The sequence below is a fragment of the Taudactylus pleione genome, unplaced genomic scaffold (genome assembly GCF_031769625.1).
Source record: "Taudactylus pleione unplaced genomic scaffold, aTauple2 ptg000783l, whole genome shotgun sequence".
In the NCBI taxonomy this organism is placed as follows: Eukaryota; Metazoa; Chordata; class Amphibia; order Anura; family Myobatrachidae; genus Taudactylus; species Taudactylus pleione.
The window spans coordinates 1,057,256-1,080,394 of NW_028285185.1; the positions used below are offsets into that span (position 1 = coordinate 1,057,256).

The 23,139-nt window shown below is 40.0% G+C and overlaps 1 protein-coding gene across 1 annotated transcript; it reads left to right on the forward strand.

The window, feature by feature from the left end:
- Positions 1 to 1,056: 1,056 nt before the first annotated feature.
- Positions 1,057 to 1,998, forward strand: LOC148475071 (olfactory receptor 2AP1-like). Its single transcript, XM_088457773.1, has one exon. It carries the CDS (start codon positions 1,057 to 1,059, stop codon positions 1,996 to 1,998), a length of 942 nt encoding a protein of 313 aa, XP_088313899.1.
- Positions 1,999 to 23,139: the final 21,141 nt, after the last annotated feature.

Here is a 23,139-nt window from a genome sequence, read left to right on the forward strand (position 1 = left end):
ACTGCTGAGAATTATTACTCCTCTGATTTATTTCCTCTGGGCCTTTTGCATGATAATAAAAATCTTGATCAGATTGAATTAGTAAGAGCATGCTGTATTTGCAGTAGCCAGTGGGGTTGTCATTTTGATTTCTTTCATAGAACCTTAAGCACTTGTCACTGATCAGGATTACTAGTCAGATTAGACAGAACAGTATTACTTTGCATCTTTACTCATTTACATCATATAAATCCTTGCTTTAATATTTTAAATAAATACTATATTGTATCTGATATTGCATATTAAAAAAATCCTTACTGCTGAAGTCTGGAAAAAAAATGAAGAAATTTCTATAATTAGGCTAACACTAGAGAAAATTAATAATCAGTTACTTTAGTTTTATCTTTAGTGATTTATTGTAAAGCTAAAATATATTTTAATATAGTTTACATTTTAATATTGTAAGAAATGCTAAATGATGTGCTAGAAAGTTGATGCCTGCCACAGTTCTTTTTCAGATGGGATTATGTTCTTTTTTATTACAGTACTTTCAAATCACGTCAGTGTTTTTATCTTCTTCTGAATCTACAATAAACATAATGGTCAATATTATCAATTGGAGTAAATGGGGCTGATAAAAATTTTAAACAAAACTCTACTTTTGTTTAAATCATTCCACTTGTGCACTACTCACCATAAAAAACAATAGCTCTTTGAGAATTACTGTTTTACTCTAATAGAGACAATTCTGTTTTGATTTATTTTGTTTAATCAAACTTTTTTTTATTTTTGAATTGTATTCACTGTACTTTGTAAGAATGTTAATATGTAATTTTACAGGCTTGCTTTGTGCAGTCAATTTATCTTCTTTTGCATAATTTAATGTTAGATGTTAATTAACAAAAAACTATTCAGTGTACTATAAATAGGTATGCATTTAGATCATAATGGATTAAACACAAGAGTTTCTAATGTCCTTATTTTTTATATGATAGAACTAAATTTTATTATGTCACACAGGTAGTTTATGTTTTACCTTATGTTTTATCTTATAGATGTCTGCAGTACAACTGTATTATGAACTCCACAAATCAGATGAAGTTGACATATTTTATCATTAGAGGCATCTCAGATGATCCAGAACTTAAGGTTCCAATATCTTTTCTGGTTTTACTTATTTATCTTGCAGCTGTAGGTAGTAACATGACTATTCTTCTACTAATCTGCTTCGACCACCATCTTCACAGTCCCATGTACTTCTTTCTGGCCAATTTGTCCATCCTGGATATATCTTTTACCACCATAACACTGCATAAGGTCCTTTCAAATCTAATATCACAGGATAAAACAATAACATTCCTGGCCTGCATGGCACAAATGTATATGTTTGCAGCCTTAATTGCAGATGAGCTGTTACTTCTGATAGCCATGAGTTATGATCGATATGTGGCAATCTGTAACCCTTTGTGCTATCACATGATCATGAATTGTCGGTTTTGTGTTGTTTTAGCTGTTGTCTGTTGGGTTTTTGGCTTTTTGGAATCTATACCTTATGCTGTTATTTTCTCAAGAATATCCTGTTATAAATCCCTGGAAATAAACCATTATTTCTGTGATCTTTTGCCTCTAATACAAGTCTCCTGCTCTGACACATCTATTATCTCTGTTATCATTTTTATTGGTGGGCTTATCCACTTTATTTTGTCCATCATTTTAACTTTTATACCTTATATTTACATCATTTTTACTATTCTAAATATCCATTCGAAAATTGGCAGACGTAAAGCTTTTTATACATGCTCCTCACACTTCACAGTCGTCATACTTCTCTACACAACATTGATGCTTCAATATCTGAGACCAACTGCTTTGGAAAGCTTAGATTACAACAAACTGTTCTCTCTTTTTAACACAGCAGCTGTTCCCATGCTCAATCCACTGATTTACAGCTTGAATAATAAAGATGTGAAGATGGCTCTAAGGCAAAGATTGAAATTGTTTGGATATTATAAAGGGTGATTAAAACCATGTGAAAATATATTATCATTATAAATACTGTTAAGAATGTAACTAATTTTTTTCTTACATGAATGGATTGTGCTGTAATTTTTCCCTTTTCCTAAAGCTTTAAAATTCATCAACACTATCTCCAAGTCTTGTTATGTTTGTATATTCCTACATGGTTCATAAAGTGACTTTCCAAGGATGCCTCTACTTTAATTCTTTTTAGCAGATAGACATTATTATTATTAACCCATCAACTTCCCAAATTATGACATAAAAATACATCTGTATAGAAGTATAGTATATTTATTGGCATTGGAGAAGAACCAAAGCTTTAGATTATAACCAGGGCCAGTGCTAGGTTTTTCTGCAACCAGTACCATCCTGTGCTACACTGCTGCATCCCTTCCCTCCCCCTGAGCGTATATACAATAATGCCAGCAGGAAGGCAGGGGCCAGGATTTTCTAGAGTCGGGCGATGGTGAGTTCAGACAGGGTGCAGGGCTCCGCCTTTTAGACTATGGTGCTCATGGTGATGGCCCTGCTAGCCCGTGTCTTGAGCCGCTACTGATTGTAACATTAAATTTTTGCAGCCTAAACTTAAACAATTTATTTTTTATTTGCATTATGATGTTAAATAACTACTTACTAAGATTTTTAAAATAAATTCATTTTACTTTTAATTTGATGCACTTTAAGGTATCCAGATAACTTCATCAATTTCCCAAGCAAGTCCTTTCAGCTAAATCCAATGTTTAAATGTTCCTCTGATCACTTTCTCTAGAGATCCAAGAAACTTTGGTCTATCTTGCTGATCTACTGATATAATAAGCACTACGTTTACTGCAGAAAAGAGAAATAGAAGAATCCATATATATTGTGTACGGACTGGTAACACCATTTGCTATACTGTTTTTTGCCAGAATTTCAGCTTTATATTGGGAGTGTGACTAAATTGAATTTGACAAATACTAAAAGCTGGGGCCCATACACAGTAAGAGTGGGGTGTATCAATTTTCACAAGAAAATGTTTACATTTCACCCTCATCCACCTGCATAATTGCATTATTATTATTATTATTATTATTATTATTATTATTATTATTATTATTATTATTATTATTATCCTAGCTCAAACTATGGGCCAAATGTAATAGGTTGAGAGTTTAGAAAATATGAGAGTTTAGCACACTTTTTAAACTCAATGTAATAGAGTCCGAGAACATGCAAACTCGCATGTTTTTAGACTAAAAAAGCTCTCATGATTTAAACACTCAGCCAGATGTTTTCCCATTTGAAGCTAAAACTCAACCAATGTGACAGTTTACTGCTAAACTCTCACATTTTCTAAACTCTCACCCTATTACACTTGGCCAAATGTATCTACACCACACAGATTTTAGTCCAGATTCGTCTCATCCACTATTGTGCCACACACTCTCCTCACACTTTATGTAAGGTCACTGAGGAGTACTGTAAGGAATGAGATTTTCCTAAATTATAAATCCTTTTAATTTATGACAAAAATTACAGATCATGCTCTAGTTATTTTAAGTGATGTAGCCTCCAGTGTTACATGGCAATTAAACAAAAAAGTAATCACTAAATTTCTGTTGCCCATCTTTGGCAGCCAGGAAATGTAATGTTAATTATGAGAACCATCATTAGGTTCATGTACTTGTATCTAGTACCCACCATATTTATTTTGAAATTTGCGTGGACAAAGTGAAAGCTAAAGTGTAAAGAGTACATGTTAATAATTTTAAATCCTTAAAATATTAACACGTCAAGTATGAGTATTTTTTAAACAAAATATGAATAAAATATGTATTCTAAGTGTTATTATGTAGATATGTTTTTTAAATCAATAAAAAGTTTAATTTTCAGTATTTTCTCTTTCTATACAGTATATCCCCAGTTTAATCAGGACAAAAGATGTACATACTCTCTCAACAGAATGGCCAAATACTAAAATACATTTTATTTTGAAAAGTTGTTGACTCATATTCCAGTGAATGTAAAATCACATTTATAAAATAATATTGGTTTGACAATATATAATAATGTATACATCCATAAAGATCTCCAAAGCCATGTCAAGTTATAAACTGGGATTTTTGCTTAAGTTACAATTTGCTTCCATGAGCCAGAATTCTGTTGTAATTACTTATGAATAAACTGCCCATTTTATAGTTAGTTATCATGAAATTATGATAAGGATATTCATGTGAGCCTTATTTTCAAATTTACTCAACTTCAGTGTTGCACCATCAAAGTGTATATATATCCAAACAAATGAGGAGGCACTCCGAGACTTGTGAGAAAAACGTGTAATGGAATCAATGTTTCGGGGGCAGTCACCCCTTCGTCAGGAAATACCAGTAATTTACAAGAAAGGGATATTCAACTTGATTTAATGTTTGCAAAGTTTATGGAAAGGGGGTACCCCAGTAAATTGTTAAGACAGGCTATGCAGAAAGCTAAAAGTAAAAAGCGGGAAGAATTGTTACAAAATACGACATGCCCACAGAAGAACAGTAAGGTTTTACCTTGGGTCAATAAGTTTAACAACAAAAGTTACTGTACCAACAAAAAAGCCAAAGAATTGTGGCCTATAGTAACTACAGACCCAGAGTTACAAAGCCTAAAAAAAATAAAAATTATGGCCAGTTTTTCAAGGGGACCTAACATTAAAGATCTTGTAGTGCATACAGATATCACTAACTGGCAAACAAGTCCTGGTATTTTGAAAAAAGGCGGTTGTTATAAGTGTACACGATGTGCTACAAGCACATACATGGTTGCGGGTAGTACGTTTTCGCATCCACACACGGGCAGATCTTTTTCCATCAAGTATCCCTTAACATGTTCATCCAAGTTTGTGGTGTAACTTCTGTCTTGCCCATGTGGCTTAAACTACGTGGGCAAGACAGATAGGCAATTTAAACAGAGGATGGCTCAACATAGGGCTGCCATCCGTGCTGCATTAGTGTCTGGCAACAGTGAACAAGCAGTAGCCAGACACTTTGCGGAAGCTAGACACAGCATGGCTATGTTAAGATATTGGATCATTGACCATGTACCACCGTCTTTGCGGAGGGGTGACAGGTCAAGGAAACTCCTACATTTGGAATGTAAGTGGATATTTCGGTTGGACACAGTGAGCCCGAGAGGTCTCAATGAGGCTTTGAGTCTTAGTTGTTTCCTATAGATGGTAGTTCATTATTAATATGTATCAAATTTAATGGGAAATAGATATGTGGATAAATCATGAGACATTTATAGCAGTTGGCACCATTATTGGATTACCATTCTTTATTATTCTAGCTATAAATTTTTTTTTTGGTTTAGATTATACTGAACTAGATGAGACCGTAGTGTTTTAAAAGTCTAGTATTATAGCAGATATTAACACAGAGCCAATTAATGAGGGCATTTAAAGTATTTATTCAGAGAACACCAATGCTATGTAGCATGATGCAGGAAATTTATATAGGTTTTATGTTTTAGCACAGATTTGTTTTTTCTATATGATATATTGATTAGTGGATAGAAATAGTTATGGATACCATATATGTGGTTTGCACAAGTATTTTAACATTATATGCACATATGTTTAATAATTCTACACAAGATTTTAGTTTCACTATTGTGTTTATGTTCAGATGGATAACATCTGTCTTAATAGTAGCAGGATATATTTCAATAACATTATATTATGTGATGCATTTACATTTTATGCACAGTTTTTACTATATTGTAATGTTTTTCACATATGATATTGAGATGTCTTAGTAGTAGTGACAATAATTTTTAATGTTTGATTATATTTTTTTTGTCATTTACAGCATTTTTTGGTTTATTCACATGTTTGTATCCGTTGTTATGGATACAGTGGCACCATGGAAACCCCTGTTCCCCGGGTCAGGCCTGAATGACGTCACTTCTGGGTGGACGTCAGTTCCGGGACCAGAGGCGCGGCAGCCGCAGGACGCCGGAGACCCGCGGGAGGACGGGTGAGTCTTGATTTGTTATTGTAGGGTGTTTAATGTGCACTGTTGTTGTCACAATTGTGTGTCCTGACGAAGGGGTGACTGACCCCGAAACGTTGATTCCATTACACGTTTTTCTCACAAGTCTCGGAGTGCCTCCTCATTTGTTTGGATGTAGTGGGGGTATTTTATATCCTGTCTGCAATTAGCTGCCTTTCCAGGCACTGATTGAGGCAACACCTGAACTGGACATAACACAATCCTAATGCCTTTGCTCTGCCAAACCTGGGAGATCTGGATATTCCACATTTAATTCATGTAGAATTATGCTGACCCTGCTACAATAAATCTTATATATATATATATATATACACACACACACACACACACACACACACACACACACACACACACACACACACACACACACACACACACACACACAGTATATAAATATATATATATATATATATTTACAAAACAGACAGATTCGGCACTCCCCTATACAAAAATTAAGTTGCCTGCGTGCCCTTGAATGTAACATGCAGAGTATCATTGAAATGCCCAATCCGGCAAATCCACACACGGCACTGCAGTTTCTGCTAATTAGAAATGTACTTCAAAGTTTCGAGCCTCACATGGCTCGTCCTCAAGAAGTATGTTATTGAGGATGAAGCATGTGAGCCTCGAAACGTTGAAGTAAATTTCTAATTGCCAGAAACTGCAGTGCTCTGTGGTGATTTGCCGGACTGGGCATTTCAATGATACTGTATATATATATATATATATATATATATATGGTGAGCGGGTTCGGATTTCTGAAATCCGAGCCCCCCCGATCTGAGGCCGATCCGAGTCAGGCTCGACTTTTCCCACCTGACTCGGATCTGAAATCGAGGCAAAACGTCATCATCCCGGCTTCCGGGTCTCGCTGGTTTTGGATTCTATATAAGGTAACCGCGTCGGTGCCATTTTCTCACTCGGCGGTGGACAGTGAAGAGGGAGGGTGGGAGTTAGGGCTGGCTGGGCTGTGTAGTGTAGTGTAGTGTAGTGCAGTGTAGTGTTGTGCTGTGCTGCACTGTGCTGCTGTTGTCCATAGGGGCTGTGTCCACTCCTCCAAAGTCCATAGGGGCTGGCTGTGTTGTGCTGTGCTGCTGTTGTCCATAGGGGCTGTGTCCACTCCTCCAAAGTCCATAGGGGCTGGCTGGACTGTGTTGTGCAGTCAGTTGTCCATAGGGGCTGTGTCCACTCCAAAGTCCTGTGCAGTGTCCCAGTCCTAAAGGGGTGCTGTAGTGTTGTCCAGGGGGTGCTCTGTCCATCAGGGGTGCTCCCCCCAAGTGCAAAAAAATATATATTTTTTCTGTGTTTGTGAATTGTGTGCGCAGTAGCCGCACGTACATCAACAAAGTAGCGCTAAGCGTGCGCCTGTGTCATAAGTAAAGGGCCGGCTGGCTCGTCCGTTAAAGGGTGCTGTAACCCCCAAAGTGCACTCCAAATAATATATATATTTTTTTTTTGTGAATTGTGTGCGCAGTAGCCGCACATGCATCAACAAAGTAGCGCCAAGCGTGCGCCTGTGTCATAAGTAAAGGGCCTGCAGGCTTGTCCATTAAAAGGTGCTGTAACCCCCAAAGGGCACTCCAAACAAATAAAAAAATATTTTCTGTGTTTGTAAATTGTGTGCACTGTGGCTGCACGTGCATCAACAATGCAGCGCCAAGCATGCGCTTGTGGCATAAGTAAAGGGCCAGCTGGCTCATCTGTTAAAGGGTGCTGTAACCCCCAAAGTGCACTCCAAACAAAATAAAAACATATTTTCTGTGTTTGTGAATTGTGTGCACTGTGGCTGCACGTGCATCAACAAAGGAGCAGCGCCAAGCGTGCGCCTGTGTCCCATAAGTCTTTTAAAGGGTGGTGTAACCCCCAAAGTGCACTCCACAAAAAAATAACAATTCTTTTTTTCTGTGTTTGTGTGCGAAATGTATGCGCAGTAGCCGCACGTGCATCAACACAGCAGCAGCGCCAGGCGTGCGCCTGTGTCATAAGTCAAGGGCCAGTTTGGACATCTGGTCCGGAGTGAAGGACGTGCCAACAATTTCTGACATGTCTACTGTCACTGCATATGATACTGTCACCACTGACAGAATGGTGGAGGAATTATTTTTTGTGTTTGTGAATTGTGTGCACTGTGGCTGCACGTGTATCAACAAAGGAGCAGCGCCAAGCATGCGCCTGTGTCATAAGTAAAGGGCTGGTTGGCTTGTCCATTAAAGGGTGCTGTAACCCCCAAAGTGCACTCCAAAAAAATAAAAAATTCTTTTTTTTTCTGTCTTTGTGAAATGTGTGGGCTGTAGCCGCACCTGCATCCTCAAAGCAGCAGCACCAAGCATGCGTCTGTCTGCTAAAGGGTGGTGTAACCCCCAAAGTGCGCTCCACAAAAAATATATATATTTTTTTTCTGTCTTTGTGAAATGTGTGGGCTGTAGCCACACCTGCATCCTCAAAGCAGCAGCGACAAGCGTGCGTCTGTCTGTTAAAGGATTACATCGGTGATAGCATCCAAGTAGGCATGTCAGACAGTCCGTACCTGTACTGGCAGGAAAAAGAGGCAATTTGGAGACCCCTGTACAATCTGACTCTATTTTACCTGAGTTGCCCCCCCCTCTAGTGTGTACTCCGAAAGAGTGTTTAGTGCAGCCGGGAACCTTGTCAGCGAAAGGCGTAGGAGGTTGCTTCCACAAAATGTGGAGAAGATGATGTTTATAAAAATGAATTATCAACTCTTCCAGGGAGACCAGCCTCCAGAACGTACAGAGGGATCTGTGGTGGTGGATTCCAGTGGGGATGAATTAATACTCTGTGAGGATGAGGATGTACACAACACTGAAGAGGGTGAGGAATCGGTGAATGAGGAGGATGAGGAGGATGAGGACGACATCTTGCCTCCATAGAGCCAGTTTGTGCAGGGACAGATTAATTGCCAGCTTGTTTTGTGGGGGCCCAAATGAACCAATCATTTCAGCCACAGTCGTGTGGCAGACCCTGGCGCTGAAATGATTGGTTTGTTAAAGTGTGCATGTCCGGTTTATACAACATAAGAGTGGGTGGAAGGGCCCAAGGACAATTCCATTTTGCACCTCTTTTTTTTCTTTGCATTATGTACTGTTTGGGGTCTAGTTTTTCAAACTGCCATCCTGTCTGTCTGTGAGGTGTTCAGAATAGACTGGAAATGAGTGGAAATTAAGGTTATTGAGGTTAATAATAGTATAGGAGCAGAAAAACCAACACATTCTGTGATTTTAGCTGTTTTTATGCTTTTTTAAAAAAAAATGCAGATCCAAAACACAAAACCCAGAACCCAAAACAAAACCAATCCAGATCCAAAACACGAAGAAAGATCCAGATCTAAAACCAAAACACGAAAAGTGGCCGATGCACACCCCTAATATATATATATATATATACAGTCCAGACTGCGCAGCACTCTCCTTCCAATAGACCGCAAACTGCCGCGGTGCCTGCTATCATGTCATGTAGAAAGTTCCAATTAAATTATATGTATATGCAGCCGACAAAGGGCATTAAAGCCCAAAATGTTGCTCATGAAGCTGTGAATTGTCTTTATTGAAAAGTTCGCTGAGTGCTGCTAATTGGAACTTTATATATATATATATATATATATATATATTGTGATAGGATCACTGGTAAAGTGGTCAGTGGTAGATACATTTCTCCTAGGTTTTTGAAGCCCTGGTGGGTGCAAAGATGCCGAAGCACTAGCGGGTTGGCGCCTGCCAGGCGAAGACACCGAAGCACTGGCAGGTTGGCGCATGCAAGGCGAAGACACCAAAGTCTTCGGGTGGTGGTGACCATGAAAAAGAGCTTAAAGGCCACCGCCCCCCAGGTGAAGGTGCACATAAAATTTATTTTATTTTAAAAACTGGTGTCTGTTCATTTTAATATTTCTTTTTCAGGTGTACTACAGGTACCAATGGGCCCAAAATTCCCCGCTTGCTGCTACTTTTTCCAACTCTCTGTATGTGGGGGAGACTTGCTGGGATCTATAGTTCATCTGCAAAAGAAAATAGTCTTTAAAATGCACTGTACATTACACAATCAAACCAGCACCCACAGCCCAGGGGTGCTGGGGATAGCCCCGGGCTATCAGTTTAGGCCTGGGGTGCCCTTGAGAGGGGAACCCCTTTATTGGGGGGTCCCCAGCTCCCCAGGGGGCTGACTGGTGGTCAGGGTTAATGCTTTGGCTGGGGGGCCCAGTGAAAGGGCTCATCTGGCTATGGCATTATCCCCGTTAGAAAAAGTCTGGTGCTGGTTCTGAAGAATACAGGGGGACCCTACTCATTTTTTCCCCTATTTTTCCAGAACCAGGACCAGATAAGAGTCCAGTTCTGGTTGCGCAAAGTAAGGGGGACCCCTATGTTGTTTGTTCTCCATATTTTGGCAACCAGGGCCGGTTCTTACTAGCCCAGTGCTGGTTGTGCTTAAGTACAGGGGACCCCTATGTCATTTGTCCCCTGTATTTAAGCACAACCAGGACTGGCCATTAAAAGCCCGGCGCTGGATGTGTTTTGGGGGATGGGGCACCTTTTTTTTATTTTACACATTCAATTTTTAACATAAATGCATAGAGGATCTCACTGCCGCGTTTGTGCATCTGTGACTTATTGATTTTATTTTCTTAGGTGCATGAGCAGTACCAGTGAGCCTTCTGTTGCCCGCTGATGCCCTTGCAATGCACCGCTGCCATTGCTCTGCACCACCACTGCTGCCACTACCCCGCATGCCTACAGCCTGCCCCTACAGCCATCTTGCACTCTGCACCTCCCAAACCACCTCATGTGTGCTGTACCCTCTTCCACCTGCATTAATGTACCATTTTGTTGCCCTTGTCCCCTGCAGGTGACCCGGTTTGATGATCCAAACCCTGATAGTTAATACATTTTAAAAAAGCTATGAAATTCCATAGACAAAAAACCTTACGGTTTCACATGTCCCATTAAGGCTTCTTAGACCTGATCTGAAATTTCACAAAACTTTCTGAATTTGTGCCACTCAAACTAAAAAAAGCAATGAAATTACGATCATTAAGGCTGACGCCTTAATGGACGTGTTCCTTGCGCAATACAGATATGGTATGCCATCACACCCTGAGGTAACTGCAGATTCAGCACTCTCACAGAGTGAGATTGCTGTCACTCACAAAATGGTGGAGCTGCTAATTCACAGAATTGTGTGCTCATTGGAATACACACATGCAGTCGTTTTTTGTTTTGCCAATCCCAGGGATTGCCTACTTTGGACCGAAGAAAGCTGATCCATGCATAGGAATAGGTGAGTATGTTTTTTTTTTCAGGTACCCTATGGATAATTTACTGGAGAAAGGGAACGATGGCTACAGGGATACATAGGTGAGCATGTGTTTGCACATGTGTGTGTGCATGTATGTTTAATAAACTTTTACTTTGTATGGCGTGTGTCCTGTGCTTATTTAAATATTTATTTTTCTGTAGAACTACAGGTACCAGCAGGCCCGTAATTCCCCACATGCTGGTACTTGTGGTTCTCCAAGTACCAGCATGTGGGGGAGGCTTGCTGGGAACTGTAGTTCCACAGCAAAAGATAATATTTTAACTCTTTACTTGCACCACACTTTACATAATCAACCCGGCACCCACCGGCCAGGGGTGCCTGGGATAGCCCCGGGCTATCAGCCTGGGCCTGGGGTTCCCTGGAGAAGGGACACCTTTATTGGGGGTGTCCCCAGCTTACCCAGTGATCCCCAGCCTGGGCTGACTAGCGGTCAGGGGTGATGCTTTGGCTGGGAACCCGGTGAAAGGGATCCCCTGGCTGAGGCATCACCCCCCGCCAGAAAGGGTCTGGTGCTGGTTCTGGAAAATACAGGGTGAACCTATGCATTTTTTCCCCCTGTATTTCCAGAACCAGGAGCGGCTCAGAGCCCAGTGCTGGTTGTGCTGTATATGGGGGACCCCTACATCATTTGTCCCCCATATTTTGGCAACCAGGACTGGTTCTGAAAAGTCTGGTGCTGGTTGTGCTTAATATGGGGGACCCCTACATTGTGTGTCCCCTGTATTTAGCACAACCAGTACTGGGTCTCCAAAGCCCGGTGCTGGTTGTTGTTTTTTTTGGGGGTGCCACGCAATTTTTTTTTTACACAGATTTTATTCTTTATTTTTTAAACACAGAACACAGACGGGTCTCACTAATCCCGTCCCTGCTTCTGTGTTTGTTTATTTATACACAGATGGAGGTATCACAGATCTTTACTTGTGGTACTGTATTTGGGAAATTGTTCCAGTATCACAATGTTTATACTTTGTAGCTCAAATGTTAGCATGTTGTATGATAAAAATGCAATAATAGTTTAGTTTTGTAAAAGACATATCTGTATATGTGGTTGGAAGATGACCACTATTGTTCTGTGTCTGAGTGTATCTTACAATCGCAAAATCCATAATGTACAATAATAATCCAATAATACTGTAGTTTAAATAGTTTTCAGAAATTCTTAAGTGTCATTGGAAAATAATCACTATTGGCCTGTGCATGCTGTCATTTTTCAACTGTAAAGACAAGGCATGTGTCTGAAAGTAATGCTTTCTCTACACTGCTGAATGATCATTCTTATCCAAATTAACCTCTTCAAGGAAGAATATTTAATTTAAATTTTAGAAATATATAATAAAAAATAATATATTTTATTGAAAAGATAATAAATTTCAAGAAAAAAATAGTTTAATATAAGCGGCGAAAAGCCAGAAAAATTAACTGGCCACATATGTCTACATTGGTCTTTGGTGGTTGTTAAGTATGAAATGACTACATACATTCTGGACACACTGAATCTTTAAATTTTCCGCAAATGTAGTGAGTGCATCTGATACATTTATTGTTATGGAATTGTGGACGATATTTTAAAATAAATTTTTCTTAAATTATGTCCAACTCCATCCAATCTTATTTCAGATGCAACCTTCTGCCAACTTTTTGCTGCTTTTGGTGGTGTTTCCACAATAGAGCTAAAGGGCCTTCCTCTTTTTTGGGTGTTTTCATCAATTTGTATTAATATTGCTACAATACCCGCTTTGAATTCTAGAAAATTCATGATTGATTTCTCACCATATTTGAAAAGATCCATGCATTTACTAGGGAAACTTTAAGAAAATGGAACCCAATCCTTGGGCTTGTGAGCAAAGAAATTACAAATGCAGTCACTTTGCATGCAGCTCTGAACAAGGACCTATATATCACCAGCTTTGCAGAAGTTACAGTAGGTTGCAGCTATTCTGGACCTTGTCAAAGAGCATTGTTAGAAAATGTAATTCAGTCCATAGCAGCTTAAATTCCCAGGTCTATATATTGTACCTCTTGCACACCTCTACAGTAGTAGGGATTTGACCTCAGCCTAAACTTCATTTTCAAAAAAGATAGTTTACTATTTGAAGTGAGAAACCTAAGGGTAAAAGCCCTAACACTAGCCAAAATCTTACATTGCTCTAACAAATATGCCAAACTTATTCAAAGCCCCAGTCTCTAAACCTAAACTGGAAAATCAGCCTAAGCTTTAAAGGATCTCAGAGCTCGCTCCTCAAGTTCCAAAAACATAATAAACCCTTGTGCATATTTTTGTTCTCAATAAAATTTGATGATATTAACATAACATTTTTTCAAATGGGTTAGGGGGGTAGTGGTGAAAAAGATTACAGGTGTTGATCTAGGACAAAGGTAATTGCCATTTTTCACATTGTTCATGTGATTGTCTCTCTATGCCAGGGGTGGGGAACCTTTTTTCTGCAGAGGGCCATTTTGATATATATAACATTATTCAGGGGTCCGGTGCAGGCCACGCCCCCTCCATGTGATGTCACAGGGGGTGGAGGCACAATTGCTGGTGATTACAGTAATGCCCAGAGCATGAGGATGCTCTGGGGAGCTGTAAGGTCAGCGGTGTGACCATCTGAAGCGTCCTAATGACAATCCTGGCAGCACTGCTGCATAGATTCTGGCTGCAGGATGCCATTCTAGGTACCCTGCTAACCAGATGAGGCTAGCAGAAAAAAATTCAGAGGGCCAGACCAAATGATTCCAGGAGCCTTATGCGGCCCTAGGCCTGAGGTTCCCCACCCCTGCTCTATGCAGTGTGGTTCCCTTACTGACAGTTCCTTTTTTCAATCATAATGACACACCTTGGAGGTCTACATTTGTAGCTGTCCATAAGTCTGCATATGGAAACACAAAAAGTGGCAGTTACTATGATGAAACAGTAGCTGTAACTGATAAATGACTCCAGAAAAACACATGGGGCTGTATTTAATGGGGATTTGGATCTAAAGAATTTAAAGTGTGAAATGCACGGGGAATTGCACATAATGTTAATGCTGCTTTCAATTTTCAGCTCCAACCAGCCGAGAAGTGACGGCTTACAAATGCTGCCACTTTGTAAACATAGTGGTTTAGTTAATGGTTTAGTTCAGTCTTCTTATCCAAATAGGCTTATAACAGCTTTAAAAGTATAATTCCATATTTAAATAATGACACCATAAATACCGTTTGTAGGAGCTTCTGTGAATCCCAGTAGAAGATTCCTGGCTTTGTTAGTTTAAAAAAAAAAACATTTTGTTGTGAAGGTCACCATGTTCTGATATCATAATCTTATATACGATTACTTCAGTAAACTTTAGTTCACATAACTCATTGCAATTATGCATTCAAATGCAGCCATAAATCCTATGGCCATGATTTACTGTAGCAAAAGGTGTCCACTTGCATAGGAGAAAACATGTTGCTGCAGTACTTGTGTGGCACCCCACCAACACCCTGTGTTCCTACCCACACTGATGTGCCTCTATGAAAATGTAAAATATTAATGTGACTCCTGCCATTGTCTAATATAGGGCTTGATTTAACTGGTTTCATTAAGGTTCAAGGACTATTTGCACTGCCCCCTCAGTGGTGGTGGACGTTAGGTGACCAGTGAGTACTGTAGCAGGCTCAAGGATTTGAACTAGAGAAAAATGGCAGTTGCTGTGTGCAGTTGGTGAGGTAGCGGTACAGGAGAAGGGGCTGCGCTGCCTTGATGCTTACCTGAGGGCAGCGGCCGTACTCCGGGACGAGCAACGGAGGTCTCTGAGGCGGGGAATATCCGATGGGACTAAGCTGTGTCATCCGGGGAGGTTCTGAGAACAATCAGCATAAGAGGGGTGTGTCGGACGACCCCTAAGGGAATGCCTCAGGCGGAGCTGAGGAAATATAGAGAGACTGAGCTTGTAATGGAGCCGGAGGTTGAGAGCTGATACTAGAGGGGTAAGAAAACTGCTGCAACCTCAACAAATAGACACTCAGTGACATTAGCGCTTATTAACTGGAGGCCTACAGTTGTCCACCATTACATATGCACAGCAGTCCCTTCAGAGATCAGCTTGGGGTTTATAGCCTGCATCATAATAGTAAAATTAACCCCCTGATACCGCATATTGGAGGTTAGGTACAACAGTTACCAGCAGTGTTAGGGCGACACTTCAGTGCAAGCACTTGTAATACTATGAACTAAGGCCCTCATTCAGACCCACTTGCGAGCGGCTGTCCGCTCGCAAGTGGGTCGATGGTCTGCACTGCGCATGCGCACGACGGAGGGAGTTCCGTCGTGCGCATGCGCGAGACGCCACGAGCGAAGGACTTTCCTTAGCTCGTAGTGTCTGATCAAAGGGGGCGTGCTGTCGATGTTGATGGTGGGCGTGCCGGGGGCGTGCCTCCCAGACGGAGGCGTTCCCAAGGGAACGCCTACCGTCAGAAGCCGGCCCCACTGACATCACTAGTGATGTCAGTGGGAGTGATTTTGGCTCTGATAGAGCCAAAATCACTCCTGGCCTTGCATTTGAGAAACTCAACCGCAGGCTTCTGTACGTAGTGGCGATGGTCGCGATGGTCAAGACCATCGCGACCATCATCCTGCACGCTCGTATATGCTGTGGGTGGTGACCCACAGCTATACGAGCGTCCAGGAGGACGCTCCATATTTATGGAAGTTGGTCCCTGATTCAGAGCGAGCACTCTGGTCAGAGCGTCCGGCTCTGAATCAGGGCATAAGGTTGCTAAGCAGAGAAGGAACTGACTGTAATACCAACACCATCGCAGCAGGATCATTTACAGAGGATTACAGTGTTGCATTAAATACAGACAAGTACTGTAGCTGGAACAGTTTAATAACTGTTCTTCATATCCCGGGCAACGAAGGGTGCACCCTATTAACTATTTCAGCGCTGAACTAGCATTGTATGAGACATGTCAAGTGCAGTAGTGTGAGGAAAACATTTTCCTAAAAAGGTGTATAGAAAACTTTGCAATTGTATTCTTTATGTAACCTTGTCCATTTATCATACTCACGTGAGGTTTTTGTATATATTTTAGAGATGTTAGGGGAATTGCAAAATTAGTCATTTGTTAATTGCCACTAGAGCATACTTACCCATTTATAGTTTGCAGGTTCGAAGTCCAGAGTTTGCTAGTGATCTGCAGGTTTCTGAAAAATAAAATAAACATAAGAAAGGATTCACTATTGCTATCTTTATTGTTATACTATGTTGTCTGATTACATTGTGAATAAACTCATAGTTTAGGGTATCACAAATTGGCGTCCGCGAACAGGATACGACCAGAAAATGTCAGCACCTCAGCCTCCTGCATCGACCACGGGCCAGAGACAATTACCTGCCTCTCCAGGACAGAGAGCTTCACCATCAACAAATGCCTCACCCAGCAGTGGTATGGTACATATGACACAGACATCACCCATTACGATGCCATACTATTTTGGGGCTCCATGGTTACCCATGTTTTCAGGGGAGATATGCACACAGGGTGCAAGCACTATTAAAGAATTTAAGGACAAAATGCGATCAATGTTCAAATTATATCCACTGAATGATGAACAAAGAGTGGAAATAGTCATTGGACAGTTGAAAGGAGCTGCTTTGTGAGAGGTGAAAGCATGGGCAGATGATGAAAGAAAAACAGCGGAGGATATTTTCAAAAAGTTAGAAAGTATATTTGACTCAAGGACAGTCTCTGAACTTAGAAGACGTTTGTATGCTAGGAAACAGCAACCTCAAGAGTCACTGAGAGAATTTGCTCTGGGCCTACAGGAAGCTATGATGGACATCCAAGCCCAAGAATCAAGGGAAGTAGAACAAGTCGACGAGACTCTAATTAATTTATTTATCGAAGGTGCGCGAGGAGAAGCCATACGGGCCCAGCTCAGGATGTGGAGATGTCAGAATCCTATATGCCCATTCTCCAAGTTCAAGGAAGCGGTATTAGATATTCTTGGGCTCAATCAGAATTCTGATCTTGAATTTGACTCATATACAGAACAGTTGGAAGTTGGATATTCTAGAGAAGCCAAACCATATATGATGTCAGACCATACGTCGCCTAAGGAAACAGTCACCCAACAAGTACAGTCTGGTCAAGATCTGATCGGAATTTTTACTAGTGCTGTCAATGAAATCATGAAGGAGATAAAAGTGATTCGGCAAGAGCAGGTTGGAGCAAAATGCAGAGACTGGCACCAAGAGCGTGGGGGAAGGAACCAGTCTTACTGGGACAGTCCTCGAGAGACAGGTCGACGTCCAACAGACCAATTTGATACACAAGGGAGGCCTATCTGCAGAAAGTGCTGGCAAAGTGGCCACATTGAACACTATTGCATCCAGAGAGAGCCTGAGGACCAGCCCTCAGGAGAGACAGATAGAATAGTTCCAAAAATGGGAGGGCAACCCAGAGATGCGAGTTTGAGCCCAATAGTACAGAACAAAATAAAATTTATGAGAACGCCGACTGCAGGGAATGTTACATCAGCTATCACAAAAAGGATTTCAGAAAAGGTTGTATGGTTCCACATGCAACAAGGCTATGGATTCATAAATCGAGATGACACCAAGAGCGATATTTTTGTACATTACTCGGCCATCCTAAAGAACAACCCAAGAAAATATCTTCGAAGTCTGGGAGATGGAGAGTTGGTAGAGTTTTACGTGGTTGAAGGAGAGAAAGGTGCAAAGGCCACTAATGTAACTGGTCCTAGTGGAGTTCCAGTCCAAGGCAGCAAATATGCATCAAGCCACAACCATTATTGGCATTATCCATATCGTATAGGTCCTTCACATAACTATCGACACAGTGAAGGTAAAAAGAGTCCAGAAGAAGTTGAAAGAGTGGCAGAGGAAAAGAGGGTTAATCAACAACATCCTTACTGGAGGAGTCGCTACCCATCCTACTGGCTAAAGAGACCATATGGACACAAACAATATCCCGATCTCCCAGAGCGTGGTGAAAGGCTGGATGGAGTGTTTGGTAAAGATGTAGGAACGCAAAATATACAGGTGTGCCAGTACCAGCAAGAAATAGTCCGGCCAACATCTCCTCAAGAACCACAAGCAAAGAGTCGACCAAAAGTGTATGACAGCGCATCTTATATGCTCCTCTGCAATCAACAAGAGTTGAGTACAGCTGTACATAAAGAAGACACAAAGAAAGCTCCTGACTCACCCTTAGCAGAGAGGTTGGGGTCCCCTGAACAGAATTGCCTGGATTCTGTTATGGAAATATCGAAATCTGTTGTTCTGGAGGAGCCATGTCTTGTATCCAAAGAGCCCTTACTGTCTATGCCATCAGAGTATAAATTCCCAGTCCATGAGTATACTGAACTAAGTTCAAGTGAAATAGCATTAATTATGCAAAGAGTTCTGGGAAAATCGAAAAAGGAAAACAAGAATGCCCCGCATATTCAATGTAGAATCTAGCCTGTGAGGTAGAGTGTTCAAAAGAACATAACTTGAAGAAACTTTGTGTTAATATGTAACAAATGTAGTAATCTGTTATGCTATTGTTACATTATAGCAAGAAGCTAAAGTTTTCTAGACTTACCTGGTAATTGTAACTAATTGTGATCTACGTCATGCAATGAAAGAATATACTTAATATGTATGTAAAGAATTCTGAAAAGATACTGATGTATAAAGTGGATGTCTTCAGGAGTATATAGAGGTCTAAGATGCGTGAGGACATGCATCATTCTAGTGGGGAAGTATGTGGCACCCCACCAACACCCTGTGTTCCTACCCACACTGATGTGCCTCTATGAAAATGTAAAATATTAATGTGACTCCTGCCATTGTCTAATATAGGGCTTGATTTAACTGGTTTCATTAAGGTTCAAGGACTATTTGCACTGCCCCCTCAGTGGTGGTGGACGTTAGGTGACCAGTGAGTACTGTAGCAGGCTCAAGGATTTGAACTAGAGAAAAACATTTTCCTAAAAAGGTGTATAGAAAACTTTGCAATTGTATTCTTGATGTAACCTTGTCCGTTTATCATACTCATGTGAGATTTTTGTATATATTTTAGAGATGTTAGGGGAATTGCAAAATTAGTCATTTGTTAATTGCCACTAGAGCATACTTACCCATTTATAGTTTGCAGGTTCGAAGTCCAGAGTTCGCTAGTGATCTGCAGGTTTCTGAAAAATAAAATAAACATAAGAAAGGATTCACTATTGCCATCTTTATTGTTATACTATGTTGTCTGATTACATTGTGAATAAACTCATAGTTTAGGGTATCACACTTGCATTGCCTTACCTTTATTTTGAGATGTACTTGTGTTCACATACAGTACCTGCATTCATATATCTAGTGTGTAGATGTGTATGAAGGTGTATCAGTCATCAATATCAACTCCAATACATGCTACATGCTGGTTTATTTACTATAGGGGAAAAATGTCTATTTGATACAGTAGCTAACGTATTTTTAGATATATGTAACTCAAAATAAGACACATCTCAAAGGGGCTGTTTAATTTGCAGCTGCATGCCTTTATTTTACTACATTTTTATGTTTACAATCCAGATCCACCTCTAAAAGTAGAAGGGTCTGCAAGCTCAGCTTTAAACTTGGCTTACCTGCATCAGTACCAATAATCACCTGCATCATGCTTGCATCACCTAGTTATTGACATATTTACTAATCCGGAATGTCTGGAAGAGTCTTGAATTTTGGGGAGCTTTCCTGTACTAATCTCAGAGTGGACCAGTATCCCTCGTGCTGCCCATTACCCAAGGGTTTGATGGTGTGATTCATATTTAATTGTATCATCATAGCAAATTGTTCCTTTAATAAACAGTGGGAGTAGGGTCACAATGATGTTATCACAAGATAATGTCTCCCTCTTACAATAATCTAATATGGATGAGGCCTGGTGGGGCTTTATAAAAGTCGGCAGGTATGGTTATTGAATTATACCTATAGATAAGGCCTGCAAATAAAGTAACACACAATGGAGTTTGAAGTTTAAGAGGATATATCAGATGGTCCCAAGGCTGTATAGAAGTATCTGTTACCCAAAGTAACCAAACTAAACAAATTACTCTATAGAGGGCCAGACACTGGTAGATCTTCCATGCTTAAGCTCACATGTACCATGTTGCATTGTCAAATGTATACGTATATTTGGGTTTATGTTTATTTGATATGGGATATTCTATTATGTGGATTTAGGATTAACCAATTTGAAGACATACGACTCTCCGCTTTATGGCTGACTTCACTTCTTTATTCAAACTGTAAATCAAAGGGTTTAGCACAGGGACAGCAACTGTGTTAAACAGAGAGAACAGTTTTTTAGAGTCCAAGTTGTCCATAGAATTTGGTCTGAGATATTGTCAGATGAGAGTCAGGTAGAGTAGAATAATGATGGTAAGGTGTGAAGAAAATGCACAAAAGGCTTTATGTCTGCCTGTGCTGGTACTTACTTTAGGTACAGCTGATATAATGAATACATAAGGGATGAAAGTGAGGGAAAGGGGGAATATTACAAGGACTATTCCATTTATGAAAATATAAAGTTCCAAAAAAGAAACATTGTCACATGAAGTTTCGCCAAGTGTGTCATGTCCCAGAAAAAATGTTAGATTTCATTGGATATATAACAATTGACACCTGAAATAGAAACAACAAGAGAAATATAGAAAAGAGGGATAGCGCATGTGCCTCTATCCGGACCCAAGAGACAAATCACACTCAATGAATCAGAATAATATTTATTAAATACACCTGGATTAAATATCCCTAAAATTGGAATCAATCATAGCATGTGCAACCACTATAATAAAACCAATTGAGTAAATAAAATTGAAGGGGCAAAATCCTCTCTTGAAGCAGCAATTGAATGTTCCAATCTCATCCGGTAATATGGCTTAAATATGATATTACATCTGATATCTTCTCTTCAGATGTGTGATCTTAAAGATGTGTAAAACAATGGTAGCCTACTTCTGGATTATGTAATGTCCGTAATCAACTCACTGATGACAGTTAACTGTGATTCATAACACTGTAGCTGATTGATAGTCTCCAATTATTGATACAAGTGTAATAAAGCCTTCATAGTGTTGATAAAGAGGTAACAAAATATGCAATAAATATTCCCTGTGCCAAATGGAGACAGCTATGGTGTATACTGATATACTCTCCCATAACCCACCTAGGATCAAAGGGCTGGAGAGTAATGAGCAGGTAAAGCTCACCTTGTAAACTTTAATCCATGTCCAGCTCAGCACACTGCGGCTTAGCCGTAGATCCCTCTGCAACTGCAAACACTGTAGACGAGATCGTGGTCATGTGCGGAGTCCCGTGTCCCCGCTCAGTAGTCTGCCGAAGTCTGTAGCGGCAGCGCGGCTGGTGAATGGAGCGGTTGGTGGGACGTGACAAATCTCCCATGAAGAATAGATGGGGCTCAATGGAGGCGCTCTGCAGTCACTGAGCAATTCAACTCCGGAGCTCCCACAGCTGCAGCAGATGTCAGAGTCAGGTCAAAATCCACTGTCAGTTGCAGGGCAGCAGTGTACACGGATCACTCCAAATGTGTGCGGCAAGACAGGTATAGCAGTTTTTACTCCAGGAACACTCTAATGCGTTTCTTTCTCAACAGAGAATTTCTTCAGAAGGATGTTTTACTAGCAGGAAGCTGTCATATTTAAAGGGGACACCTGCCAATCAACTTCATTCATTAGTCCAGACAGCACCTGCAATCTATTTTGTCCCTGTTTCAGCTGCATTCCTTGACATGTATTTAAAATACCATACAAAACAGTGCACATGCTTAAATTGTATATATCCACATAAAGATGTGCATATACCAATATCCACTTTATTACGATCCCCATCCCTGTACAATAATAGCTTCAGATATCTATTATACACATCTATAAATAACATATCCTGCACTACTAATACAGCTCGATAGTCAATAAAACACATGCTATACATTTAAAATGATGCACATCACTACATTCATCAAAAGATGATAATAACTTAACAATAATAAATCAAAATCAAGATGTTGATTATAATACTTTAATATTTGTGATTATCATATTATATTTTATATGGACAGAGTAGAGGAAACTCTTATATGGGGGATGGATCTCGGGTCGCGCCTGGTACTCTCTGGCCGTTATATTGATGACTTGTTTTGTATTTGGGATGGGGATGATCACTCTATTCTTGATTTTGTCACATGTCTGAATCAAAATTATTTTAATTTGAATTTCACTAGCACTTTTCATAAATCTAAAATCAATTTCTTGAATATTACATTCCAAATTATTGAGGGTGAGATTACCTCCTTTACTTACAATAAGAAGGTAGATACCAATACAATGTAATATTATCTATAGCCAAATGTAAGGTGGACAATTTAGATAGAATGATACTGATATAGACACCTATGGATCTGGTTAGGGAACACACCAAAACTGAAATAAACAATGCTGATAACAGTACCATCAATAAGACTTCTAGTTAGAGGGGCAATTACATAGATCCTTCAGTAGTATTTATATCCAAGTTTAATCAATCTACTAATCAGATCAAGAGAATTATCAAGAACATTTATTCATTATTGCTACTAGACCCATTTTTAAAGGAGGGTTTGAAAGATCAACCTACCATAATTTTTAGAAAAGTTAGAAACTTACAAAGTTATTTAGCACCAAGTACATTTAAGTCGACCACCAGACAAGAATCGACTTGGTTAAAATCATCAATAGTAGGGAATTTCTGTTGTG